The sequence below is a fragment of the Cicer arietinum genome, chromosome 4 (assembly GCF_000331145.2).
Source record: "Cicer arietinum cultivar CDC Frontier isolate Library 1 chromosome 4, Cicar.CDCFrontier_v2.0, whole genome shotgun sequence".
Taxonomy (NCBI): Eukaryota; Viridiplantae; Streptophyta; class Magnoliopsida; order Fabales; family Fabaceae; genus Cicer; species Cicer arietinum.
Genome location: NC_021163.2, coordinates 6,595,172 through 6,607,695, shown reverse-complemented (window position 1 = coordinate 6,607,695; position 12,524 = coordinate 6,595,172). Strand labels below are relative to the sequence as shown.

At 30.1% G+C, this 12,524-nt stretch overlaps 2 protein-coding genes across 3 annotated transcripts; one reads left to right on the top strand and one right to left on the bottom strand.

Moving 5' to 3' along the window:
• Positions 1 to 1,294: 1,294 nt before the first annotated feature.
• LOC101513782 (transcription factor MYB61) lies at positions 1,295 to 3,345 on the top strand. Its single transcript, XM_004495794.4, has 3 exons — positions 1,295 to 1,535; positions 1,618 to 1,747; positions 1,832 to 3,345. Exons 1-3 carry the CDS (start codon positions 1,403 to 1,405, stop codon positions 2,853 to 2,855), a joined length of 1,287 nt encoding a protein of 428 aa, XP_004495851.1. The 5' UTR covers positions 1,295 to 1,402; the 3' UTR covers positions 2,856 to 3,345.
• Positions 3,346 to 6,302: 2,957 nt separating this feature from the next.
• LOC101513263 (pectin acetylesterase 6) lies at positions 6,303 to 10,688 on the bottom strand. 2 transcript variants are annotated; one of them, XM_004495792.4, is made up of 13 exons: positions 10,372 to 10,688; positions 9,568 to 9,650; positions 9,275 to 9,404; positions 9,078 to 9,151; positions 8,604 to 8,690; positions 8,405 to 8,529; positions 8,248 to 8,308; positions 7,935 to 7,988; positions 7,766 to 7,843; positions 7,538 to 7,643; positions 7,221 to 7,366; positions 6,905 to 7,012; positions 6,303 to 6,526 (listed from the first exon to the last, which is right to left on the bottom strand). In XM_004495792.4, exons 1-12 carry the CDS (start codon positions 10,559 to 10,561, stop codon positions 6,905 to 6,907), a joined length of 1,242 nt encoding a protein of 413 aa, XP_004495849.1. In that variant the 5' UTR covers positions 10,562 to 10,688; the 3' UTR covers positions 6,303 to 6,526. The 2 variants fall into 2 exon arrangements, with proteins under 2 accessions (XP_004495849.1, XP_004495850.1); XM_004495793.4 differs by having other exon boundaries at positions 6,303 to 6,521.
• Between the last annotated feature and the right edge of the window lie 1,836 nt (positions 10,689 to 12,524).

Sequence of the window (12,524 nt, the reverse complement as noted above, 5' to 3'; positions counted from 1 at the left end):
TACGGGCAAATCAATATAGTTGCTTAATTATATATTGGATGATGATGAATAAGACTTTAGTCAATATATAATACTAATAAATAATTATGCCACTTTTAGAACCGACAAATACAGCCACTCGATGATATCATACTTATAATGAATAAAAGAGCGTTTATATTACAGTTAAAACAATTAATTAAAGGAGAAATTAAAGCAAAAAAAGAATAAAAGATTCATTTTATTTGTGCAAAGAACTATTGCACATGTGATGACCACACTGGCTGGTAGGATGGTTGTGGAGTTAATGAAATTTTAATGAAAACCATTAGTATCAATTAACAAATTAATATTAAGTTAATATCAACTAATGCGCCTAATAGTTAGTTGTCAATAATTTTGTCCAAAATATAGTTAGTTGTCTAAAATAAAAAAGTTTTGCTTAAAAGGGGAGAGGATTAATTAGTGAGAAAAAGATGCTTTGTAATATGAAGATATAACCTATGGTATTCAGCACGGTTAGAACAATGGTACTAATAGAATATTTTCCAAATTTCGTTGCTACAAGCTATTATTTATACGTCTACGTGACCAATAAATGAATTTTATTAGCATTGTTTTTATTTCTTAGATTAAGTGTCAATTTTTTTAGTGATGTGAAAGACAAAAGAAGAATTAAGAGAATTCCATCTTGAAAAAGATAACATGCATTATTTGAAATAAAAAACAAGAGAAATTAAAAACATGTTGTTGTGTTTCACGTAATGATGGAACTTTTGTAAGAAATCATGAGATGGAAGAATTGCACATAAAGCTCAAAGTGTAAAAGAATGGATAGAATTGTATTTTTATTCATTTTTTCAGACACAAGTTTTCTTTCAGCACTACTGAGATGTGTTATGTTGCATTTCACTTTTCATAGACATAACTGTAGCATGTGACAATGAAATTTCGCTAACTGCTTTTAATTTATTTATTTTTTTGAGTTAGTTAGATAAAGTGAATTATTTTCTACCGTTTATGAATTAATATGAAGTACCAAGGTTTCATTTCATAAACTTGAATTACAAGCATAGTTTTTTTTAGTTTTTTGTTTTCACATATAATGTGTTCAGTTGATTGATTATAAGTTAATGTCCCACCATTCCAGTAAGAGACATGAATGCTCACACCTTTGAAAAGACATGTTATACTGTTTTTTCAAAATCCATTTTCTCACCGATGATACTATATAATAAATAAATAAAAATAGAAAAAGAACCTTATTGACTATGACTTCTCTGTCATAAAGACTCACTCCTATATTAACTCAACTCCTTTTCTCAGCTGCCACTTCATTTTCCTATCAATAAAGCATTGGTTTGTTGACATTTCACATATATGTATTAATAATAAAAACTTTGGTGAATTGTGAAAATCAGAAATGGGAAGACACTCATGTTGTTACAAGCAGAAGCTTAGGAAGGGTCTTTGGTCACCAGAGGAAGATGAAAAACTACTAAGGCATATAACAAAGTATGGACATGGATGTTGGAGTTCTGTTCCTAAACAAGCTGGTTAGTATATTAATTATCTACTTTAGCATATAATTATTATTATAAAGTGGAACTTTATATTAATGTTAATTATTGGCTGCAGGTTTGCAAAGGTGTGGTAAGAGTTGCAGACTTAGGTGGATTAATTACTTAAGGCCTGATTTAAAAAGAGGAACATTTTCACAAGATGAAGAAAATCTCATTATTGAACTTCATGCAGTACTAGGGAATAGGTAAAATTAAATTTAAATTTAGTCTCTTTTATATAATTGAAAATTTTGAATTCTTCTTATTATTGTTTTGTTGTGATTTATCAGATGGTCTCAAATTGCGGCGCAATTGCCGGGGAGAACAGACAATGAAATAAAGAATCTATGGAACTCTTGTTTGAAGAAGAAACTGAGGCAAAAAGGTATAGACCCTGTGACTCATAAGCCACTATCTGAAGTTGAGAATTTAGAGGACAATGTGAAGAGTCAAGAGAAAGTAGCACAAGTATCCAATGAATTGAATCTTTTGAAATCAGAGAGTTCAAAATCAGATGCAGCTTCTTGTGATCACAGAACATCAACTTCATTATCACCAAAAGCATATGCACAAGAGATGGATGGTTCAGGTTCTTACACCAAAAGTGAAAGTAGTAATTTGATGAACAGCAAAGACATGTTCCTAGACAAGTTCATGAATCATCAAACTGATTTAATGGCAAATTTCCCACTTCAGATGAGTTTTTCAAACACTGAAAATGATTGTTTAACTAATGATTCAAACTCTAGTCATTGGTTTAACCAAACAGGAAAAACTTTTGATATGAATTCTGAGTTTCCTTTCAATTCAAATTCTATTCTTACACCTACAACAACTACATCTACTACTACCATGTTTCTTCCTAATTCTTTTTGCTGCAATGATTCATCACTTGCTACTATTCACTCTGACAATGTTTCTACACCATGTGGATCCAATTATTGGGAAGTTAATAGAAGTGATAATAGAAGCAATAATAGCAGCACCTTGAATTTGCAAAACAACATTTTTTCTTCTTGGGGATTGGCAGATTGTAGTATAAATTCTACTAAAGAAGCTCAAATTCATGATATGATTGAGCATAATCATGCAGAAGAAGAAGCTAAATGGGAAAATAACTATCTTCACAATCCAATTTTAATGTTGGCTTCTGAATCTTTATGTAATGAGATAAAGCCTTCCATGATGCAATTGGTACCTCATGATACTTTAGGGGCTATTTTACCTCATACAAAGCAGCAAGAACAGTCACAAGCTTCTAATATCTTTTCTAAGGACATTCAGAAGCTTAGAGCAGCCTTTGGTGATATGTAACAGGATTTCAGGATAAGAAAACATTGAAGATTTTAGAGAGGTGTTCCAATCCAAGGAATTGTTTTTCTCAGGACAAGTCATGGTTCTAAATTACAATTGTTGTTACGCCGTGCAGTCAAAATTTCGATTGTGTTATATTGCAGTTGAAGACCGCAATTTAAAACTATGACACAGGTGTGTGAAACCACTTACTTTTTTCTTCTTGTATATAGGTTTGAATTTCATACAAAAAAAAAAACAATTTGTTTTAATCTTTTTGCTTTGTTGATATTTGTGAGCCAACCCATTTGTTTTGTTTTTTTCACATTCTTTTTCTTTTGCTGGTGTGGGGTAGATTTGGTGAATAAAGATTTCTCAGTTGTCTTTATTTTATTTTATTACATAGTATTTCTTTTATATACAGTGTAATAGAAATGGTGCATTTCTATATCAAAGCCATCACATATGTTTATTTATTGGTTCATATATGGAGTTTTATTTTTTCCTTTCATTGGTAGGAACAGAAATAGACTCACTCAGTTACTTTACTAATAAAAAAACTTGCAGAATCTATTTTACTTGGTATATGATTTTCTCTTGTCGCTAACTTTGATGCCACTGAAAATGACACTAAAACTTGTCCATTATTTTGTAGACAGTGGAGTAATATTGATAATATATTCACTTCCATAATAGTATTGACAGTACTTTCTCATCTATGCAAGTTTTACTTTTTCACTTGCACTATGAGATCTTTAGTCTTTGTTGTAAATGTCCACAAAATGAGTGAATTATTTATCTTTTCTTACAAAGAAAAGGACAGCATCAAAGTAATGATTAATTTAAGGACACACGGAAGAGGGGTCATTTCGTTCTCAATAGTTATATGTATGCTTTGACATTTGAAACACCTTGTGTACTTGTTTTTCTATATATAATAAGTATTTTTTAAGACTAATGTAAATACTCATAAAATATATTTTATATGAGTCTTGTTTTTACATTTTTTTTTTATAGTTGTTGTAGAGATTACAAGAGTCAAAATAAGTTTAGATCAATTAAATATTATTTTTAATTGTCTTTAATATAATAATTTTTAACAAACAAAGTTACTTAGGACAACTAAATATAAAAATATACTAATTTATTAAAAAAGAATGGGATAGCCAAGACTACACCGTGCTATGCCAACCCTTCGCCCCTACTCCATCCTCCTTTACTTAATCCTTACAATTATAGATATTATAAGAGAAAAAATGAATTCATAATTGGAAGACTAACTTAGATTTATTTATTGAATTTAGGATTAAAATGATAGTAATCCTATACTTTTAAGAACTAAAATAGTGATTTATTCAAATTTTAATATATGTTATATTTTCATTTGTAAAAATTAATGATAAATATTTTGCCTGTAAACAGAACAAAAGTTAAGGTTTTTTAGTAGCCTTAATTATTGTTGAACCGATCTTGGTATTAAAATTTAACTACGTATCTCATATTTTCTTTTCATAGTTCTATTATTTATCTTTCTCACACACTACTCATAAAGTCATAACAAAAGACTAGTATGAACATGCTAGTGGTTTATTTCATGTATGTGCAATACGGGAGACTATGGGGAATGGATTTAGATCCTTTTTTTCTCTCATTTTCTTTCATGCTGTGAGAATCATAGATACTAAAATATTGTTTTAAGCAATTTTTATTTTTATATATAAGTTTATAAAAAAAAAATTTCATGTTTGACTCTCACAAGATAAAAGAAAAGAACAAAAAAGAAAAATCATAATCCGTTCTCAGTTGAAATAATAAAGTAAAAAAATCAGGGAATAAAGGGAGTGCAGCAAATAAATAAAAAGGAATAAAGGGAAAAGCGCTAAGCCCAAATAAAAGAAACAAAGGGAAAAGTCCAATCTAGAGAATAAAAGCCCAATCTCTACTGATATATACCAAGGTTAATCACTGTATAGTACGTGAATTTCGACATTAAACTATTTAACAAAAAAATAATAATCTTAAAAAAAAACCATAAAATCTACCACGAAGGTTACATTGCAAATGCAACATCTACGATGATAGCCAAGTGTAAACTATCAAAATAGGAAGCATAGCACAGAAAAGCATCACTACTTTGAAAAAATTTCACTATGTTTATAATACCACTCCATAGTTCTCCAAATTGATCATCATCATCACTAGAGTTTCTCAAAATTCTTCTATCATCATCTTGGAAAATCTATTGATCCAAAGCCATTTTACTTTTAGCACCCCCATTTTTCTATCAAACCGAAACCCGTAAGCTGAATCAGTGTGCATTGTTTGGTTTTCATAACAAATCCAAAGATGAATTCTTCTAGAGAGTAGAGATTGAGTTTGTGGTTTTGGTTGTTGAAAAGTTGGGAAGGGTATTTGTTTATTGGATTACAAGGCATGTTATCGGAAAGCTTCAGAATTTAAAAGTTTTGAGAATATTTAAGGGTAGAAAAGAAGTTTTTTTTTTTTTAATACGAAAATATTTGATACACACCCATATAGCTGTTATATACTTTGAGAAACAAGGAAATAAAGAAAATGGTATGATAAATATGATCCTCTCTCTCTTACGATGAGTTTCATTTTAACTAATAAAAAATTATCTTAATTTTCAATGAACTTTAATTATTTTTTTTATATACTATTTTTCAATACTCTATATGCAACAACTTACAAAATATCAGTGTACTCTACATTGATAATAATTAAAAAAATTCACTGATAATTAAAATGATTAGTTTGATAAAATAATTTTTCTTTTAATTATTATTTTTCTTAATATACGTGCAAAAATTTTAAATTACATCCATGTGAGACGGACGGGTTATGTTAGTGATTTAATGTGAAGAGAAATAGAGAAAAAAATAAAATGTTGAAGGGGTGTTTAGAAAGTTAGATGTACACATTGCATTACTCTTTTTAATAATACATAAAAGTCAATGATTTTTCAATATTCTGTTTAGTTAAAAATAAAAAGTCTAAAACTAAGGCATCAAATCTTTTAGGTTGAACATATTATTTATTTATTTAAATATGTAATTATTTTGTTCTTAGTTATTATAAACAACAAATTTAATCACTCTGTTCTTGACAATTACAATTATACGATGAAATAACAAAATCTAACGGTTTTTATTGATTGTCAGTGTAAAATTAGTTTATACTAACAATACACTTTTCTTTTTTCTCATATAAGTATAAATTACTAAATTCAACTCTATTTTTTAGGGTTGTTTCAAAATTTACCTTTTTTTTTACTACTTTCGAAGTTGATTGTTTAGTTTTAATGCAGTAATTATTATAATAAAAGGATAATTTAGTAATTATAATTAATATGTGAATACAAGTTTTGCTTATAAATGGTTTGTATCAAGATCTTACGTTTTTATATTTGATTTAATTCATAAGCACGTAAGACTTGAGTTTTTCGTATATAAGAAAAGATACATGTGAGCAAATAGTTTGAATAGGTTTATGAGTCCAATTATTTTATAACCACTTTGCAAGGGAAGTCTCCCAAATATTAAAAAGTGGCCAATGTCCAGCCTCTATAGATATCCCCTATTAATCACCCACAAGGCCTCTTCTTGGATGCTTCTCCACGTGAAACTTAGGTTGGTAGCCAATCCTATAATTCGAGCACTTATATGTCTTCCCTTCAAAAACACATGTATGTGTATCAAATAAATTATTTATATTTATCTTATGATTTTAGTATTGTATAAGTATTTAGAATAACAAATACTACTACAGTCATTTTTTTAAACTTATCAGACATTCATTAAAAGGAAAATTATCATGTTTTCAATGATAAAAAAAGTGGATATTCTAACCAAAACTAGATAAATGACTACTAATGAATATGAATCTTATGGACATCACTTTTTATCAGTAACAATGATGATAATCAATTTCTTTCTTCCTCACATAAGAATGGACTTAACATAATTATCGAATGTTAAATAGACAAGTTGCAATTACAAGGATGGAAGTGTACTATATTAAATATCATATGAAGAGATAACATATTTTACTCATTTAAACACCAGATTATGGCAGCTGTTATCACAAGGGTAAGGACAGTCAATAGCTTTCACAACTTCTCGATCGAAATACCAGTCTCCAACAGCAACTGCAATTGGCTGCATAACAAAACATGATTATTTTCCGATAACAATAAACATAGAAAGAGAAAAGTATGAAGCTTAACTAGTGTTGAACTAATCAAACTGGAATTTACACTCCAAAAACAGAAAAATAGTTATCAAATGATTCTTTCACTTCACTGGAGAAAATGTTTTATATCCAACTACGCTGTCTTGAGACAACGGAAATCTAAATTGAGCATACCTTGTCCTCAAGAAGAGGAGAATCATCAGCGAACCATGTCTCCTGTCTCTCAGACTGGCAATGAGCAAAACAAGAATTTATGAATAGTCCTGTTTGAGACGGCCTCGAGAAGTCTTTCACATCATCGAGCATTTGATTTCTGAAGTCTGGTTCAAAGGAGAGACATATATAATGTTACAAGGAAATCATACAATTACATCAATTGCTGTGTATGATTCACATTAATTGATGTATCGTTTATCGCAACAAAATTAGCAAACTTCATATGTGTGAATAATATAAGCATCATTCACAACAATAGTAGAGATTGAAGACACCTTGGAGGAACTCAATTTGAGATGAGCTACAATTTGCATGGTTTGACTTGCAGTCATTCCAAGAGCCAAGGGGATCAGCCGTCGGTGGGGCTAAACTGGCTTGGACCTGATGGAAACATGGTCCACATTACATTTGAGGCAATCCAAGACATTAAATTAGCATATAACCAGATATATCATCAAGGTAATATATGATAAAGTAAGAAACGATGTATTATTCCATGTTACCTGCCACACATCATAAGCCGCATTGAGTAAAAACAACGGTGTCTCAACATGTTCTACCATATTCTGAGGAAAGAAACACTGAAGAAACAAGACACCGAATATTTAAAATTTGAATGTCTAGAGTAATTTTATAAGTTATGAATAGCACGACATCTAGAATAAGAATTACCGAAGTTGGATCCCGTTGGCTGAGACAACTTTTTGGCAGATTTTTCTGGACTTCCTACAAATTTCAAAACAATAGCAATATGAAGTAAAACAACTAATGAAAGAGTTTATTGCTAAGGTTGATGAACCTTCACTTGAAAACTTAAGATTTTAGGACAATTGGTATTTAAAAAGTACCAAAACTTGTATGACTATGAGGTTAATTGTTTGGATCTTGCTAATCTAATAATGATAAGCATTACAATATAAATCTACAAATGCTATATTCTACTAAATAGTTCACTATATTACTACAAAGCTAAATTTAACGCTACCTGTAACTGAACTACGCCTCCAAACAGATTCCTCAGCGAGCGTCCTCCAGATACATCAATTCTATACAATGGAACGGAATAAAGATCATCAACTGTATCTAAGTTTCTAGTCAATTGAACAGGCTAGAAGAAATGTAAATAAAAATAATGAACTTACGCATCAAGAAAAAATCCTGCATCACTCAAACACTTCACTTTGGAAGATTGTGGTAACAAGCTTTGGAACTCATCACAATGTAGTATGGATGCTAGACCACCCGCAGAGCATCCAGAGAGAAGGGCCTGACAGTATACACTTATTGATTATAATCCATGCACATTAAGATCGAATAACAACATAAAGAAACACGAGATACTTGTTCGGCGTTCTGCATTCCTTGAGACATTAATTCCTCCATTGCAGCTAGCCATATTTTTTGTCCTCGAAATTGAAGCCCCGCAGCCTGAAAAATGAACCAAGTTCACACACATGTTATTCAATCATTTGTTCTAAATTATCAAATTCTTTCAATAACAATTAACTCGCAACACCATAAGAAAAACTTGTTCATTAGAAAAGATATGTCTTATAAGATAAACAAAGTTTCTGTTCAAATTTATATGTCAAATCAAAGACACAAAACAAAGAGTTGTGTACTTTGTGAATAAGTATAACCGGTAAGTTTTTGATACTACTACTAGCTTTTCTATTTGAAATTAGAGTGATTTTTATCACATAGCTGCATTGATTGAATGTATCAGCAATATAAAGTTTCCATAGAAATGTTAAGGGCTTTCAGTAGGAATTATATAGGCAAGAGGGACAAAAAACATGTGATACTTTAACTGACCTCATTTTCACTATCTCCACTAAAAGAAGCTCCATCACAGTACCTTAATTTGACTCTGTTCCAGTTAAAGAAATCTGTGCATATAATGGAAGATTGTGTCCAGAAAAATGACATAAACACAGATGTGAGTATACATGAGTTGCAGCCTCAAGGAAACAAATGCATACATGTGTATTGTGTAAGATAAAGGGAAATACCAGGATTTTCTTCAGCTTTATTGCTCAATATTCCTGTGAATGGTATTTGATTTTCCATATACTTTGACGAACCTCGACGAGTATTTTTTCTATAGACACAGTTTCTGATAGTATTACACCATCCTCCTCCCTGCAGGTATTCATAAAATGTCAACAATAGCATGGAAAATAAATAGTTAGACATAACAGCAAATATTAATTTTTCCTCTATTGTTGGCAATTTTTTAGGAAGTATTAAACCTTGAAAGTAAAGTATTGTTATTAAAGTTCTTGGACATTGTTTTACTACATACCTCAAGATGAATAAGCCAACTATTTGCACCAGATTCAAATCCTCGATCCAAATGGTAACCAGGCAATGTTCCATCCAAACACACTGTGGTTGATTATAGGACAAAAATACAAAATTGCCAGATTTGAGATCAAAAGTAACAAATGTATGTATGCATTTGAGACAATTTTTAACACGATAGGTTATTCTATGCTATCAACCTATGTAGCAACTGACACTTCTGATTGAAGGTGTGTCTCAGTGTCCAACATGTGTCAGAGACTGACACGACACTGATACCTTAAGGTGCTTGAAGACATTCAATTAATTCATTTTATCAAATTATTACCAGTATCGACATGTCAATCTCAGTATATGTGCTGCATAGCTATCAACTCAAACAAGCATACACATAATGATTCCTATTATCCTTCAGAATTACATTAATTAAAAAGCATACATAATAAACCTCCACTCCAGTCCACGCCAATATGAGGCATATTTAAACAGTAATAATCAATCAAAAACAATATCCATTGCAACTAGAAAGAGAGATAAACAAGTGGTGTTTGCTCAAATTCAGCCACTATAGATAGTAACCACTCCCATAAATTAGAGGAGAAAAGCAATGCAGTTCCAACAAAATAATAAGGCAAACTAGAGAAAAAGTTCGAAGGCCCAACCAAGCTCCCCAACGTTGTGTTACCATTTTTAAAATGAGAGACAAGAAATGAGTTAGCTTCAAAATGTGGCATTTCAATGAAATAGCTCAAAGGGTATATTATAGATATGGTTCTAAGAAAGAGAAAGAGAGAGAGATAGAGACCAGCTCCTTTAGAATCAGCTCCTTGAATGAGAGTGAGATTGACCATTTGAGGTTGCAATGAAACGACATCGTTTTCGGAGAAAGACATTAGTGTCTGAGTCTCAGATCCAGAGGAGATAATCCCTGAAACTAAGAATGCAAATTCAGCTGCCAACAAAATCAGCAGCTTCATTCTCATGCTAAGCTTCATCACAGTACTCTCAGTTTCTCTGAGAATATTATGTATTTGCTTTAGTTAAGGACCATTCTTCTCTTGTGAAGGAAACAAATTAAAAGGTTATGTAACAAGTGTAAGACACTTGACCCTTGTCGTGTGATAATCTTTTTTATGATGATGTTTTTCCCATACAACAATCACGACATTATTAAAGTTTGGTATATACGATGTCGTATAAACTAAGCAAAATCTTTATAATTAACTCATTCCTAGTGCCTACTTTTTAATTTTTTTTGTTATTTTATAAAAACTTCTGCTAGTAACAATCGAATAAATTGATTCATATTTTTGTTATTTTATATATCAATTCTCTATTTGACAAAAAAAAAAAATCAATTGATTTATTGTTAGGAAATGGTTATTAATTTTGGGCTTGTAAGTTGTAATAAGTGTAACTAAATGTTACCGCATAAAGTAAAAAGTGTAATTAAACTCTAAAAGTAGTTTGGTTCCGTGATTGTGATGAGTAATTGAAGGCCGGCGGAGCCAATCACGTTTAACTGTAGTTTTCAAGGGAATCGAATATCACTTTCATAGATTACACTCTCCATTTACTACCTTCATTTCATATATTTAATAATTTAAGGAATTTGCATATAGACAAACAAATCATTTAATTAAAATATATTTTTGTTTAGCCTCTTTTTCATAACAATTTTTATTCATTTTATTTTTATTTTTAAATATAAATATTCTAATATAAATAATCTCATAAAATAAATTATCTTAGTTATATCTAAGGATATGATATACGAAAGAATGATTAATTATATCTAATGGTTACTAATTATGTACAATTGAAATTATTATAAGTGCCACAGATGTGGATCCTCTACTGCCTGGTAACCCTACAACATGGAAAACAAGTGTGGGAAATGAGCAAAGGCATAGTCATGAATTTGGGGGCCAAGTTCAGAAGATATATAATCTATTGAAGAAAGTTTAAATTTTTAAATAAATAACTATTTTAAACAATAAAATATGAGTGACATTTTTTTTAACACTCTACTTTTCATGAAAATAGAGTTTTGATAATTTAAAATTCGATTAAAAAATAAATAAAATTTAACAGAAATATTATTTCAATTAAAATTTTAATTCTAATTCTCTCGAACAATTCGTTTAAACTAATATTTTCGTAAACCTAATCAATCTAAATAAAATTAAAAAAATAATAATAACCAACTTATAGCCGTGAAATAATGACTAACAACTAAAAATTAACAACTCAACTTAAAAATATCAACACAACTAGAGTGTTGACAAGTTTGAGGAGAAACAAATGCAATAGCATAAGAGACAAGAAATTAAGAACAAATTTCTAGACTATTACCAAAAGAAACTGCTGGAAATTTTGATCTTAATTAAGTGTTAATCAGAACTATTTTTTCAGTGGGTAGTCGGTAGAAAAGTAATCAAGTGCTCAAGTTTGTTGTGTCCACTTTATAGTGCGGGAATTGATTCTTCATAAAGTTGCATTGCTTCTACAATAAGACACATCTATGACTATCGTACAGCAACACCCTTTTTGTTTTTGGTGTGGTTTGGTTTAATATTGAAGGGCTACACATAGACTTGAGCGCAAAAATAGTTATATTTGCAATAAAAATAACAAGGCGGCCTTTAATTTTGGTTAGAAATTCCCAATCTTCAATTTGGGCTGAAGCAGTGTTTTTCCGATTAGTTGCTCTGATCCAATAGCTTTTAAAATAGAGAAATTGTATAAACCTCATCCGAAATCTCTTTAAATAATAATCACACTTCCTTTAATTTTCAAAATACCCTTCCTCTATACTCACTAAAACATTTGAGCATAACATTTTATTTTTCGTGACTTACATTTCTAGTTATCATTTATCAAAAAGACACTTGAATACACATTTTAATTGTGTCACTAAAAATATAATCATACATTTTAAATTGCAAATACTACATA

What these genes read in the sequence shown, in the direction of transcription:
- LOC101513782 (XM_004495794.4), top strand. Translation starts at nt 1,403, where the DNA reads ATGGGAAGACACTCATGTTGTTACAAGCAGAAGCTTAGGAAGGGTCTT. An exon ending in TTCTGTTCCTAAACAAGCTG is followed by an intron (nt 1,536 to 1,617) that starts GTTAGTATATTA and finishes TATTGGCTGCAG; the next exon opens with GTTTGCAAAGGTGTGGTAAG. An exon ending in CATGCAGTACTAGGGAATAG is followed by an intron (nt 1,748 to 1,831) that starts GTAAAATTAAAT and finishes GTGATTTATCAG; the next exon opens with ATGGTCTCAAATTGCGGCGC.
- LOC101513263 (XM_004495792.4), bottom strand. Translation starts at nt 10,561, where the DNA reads ATGAAGCTTAGCATGAGAATGAAGCTGCTGATTTTGTTGGCAGCTGAA. An exon ending in GCCAACGGGATCCAACTTCG is followed by an intron (nt 7,844 to 7,934) that starts GTAATTCTTATT and finishes TTGTTTCTTCAG; the next exon opens with TGTTTCTTTCCTCAGAATAT. An exon ending in CTCCTCTTCTTGAGGACAAG is followed by an intron (nt 7,013 to 7,220) that starts GTATGCTCAATT and finishes TTTGTTATGCAG; the next exon opens with CCAATTGCAGTTGCTGTTGG.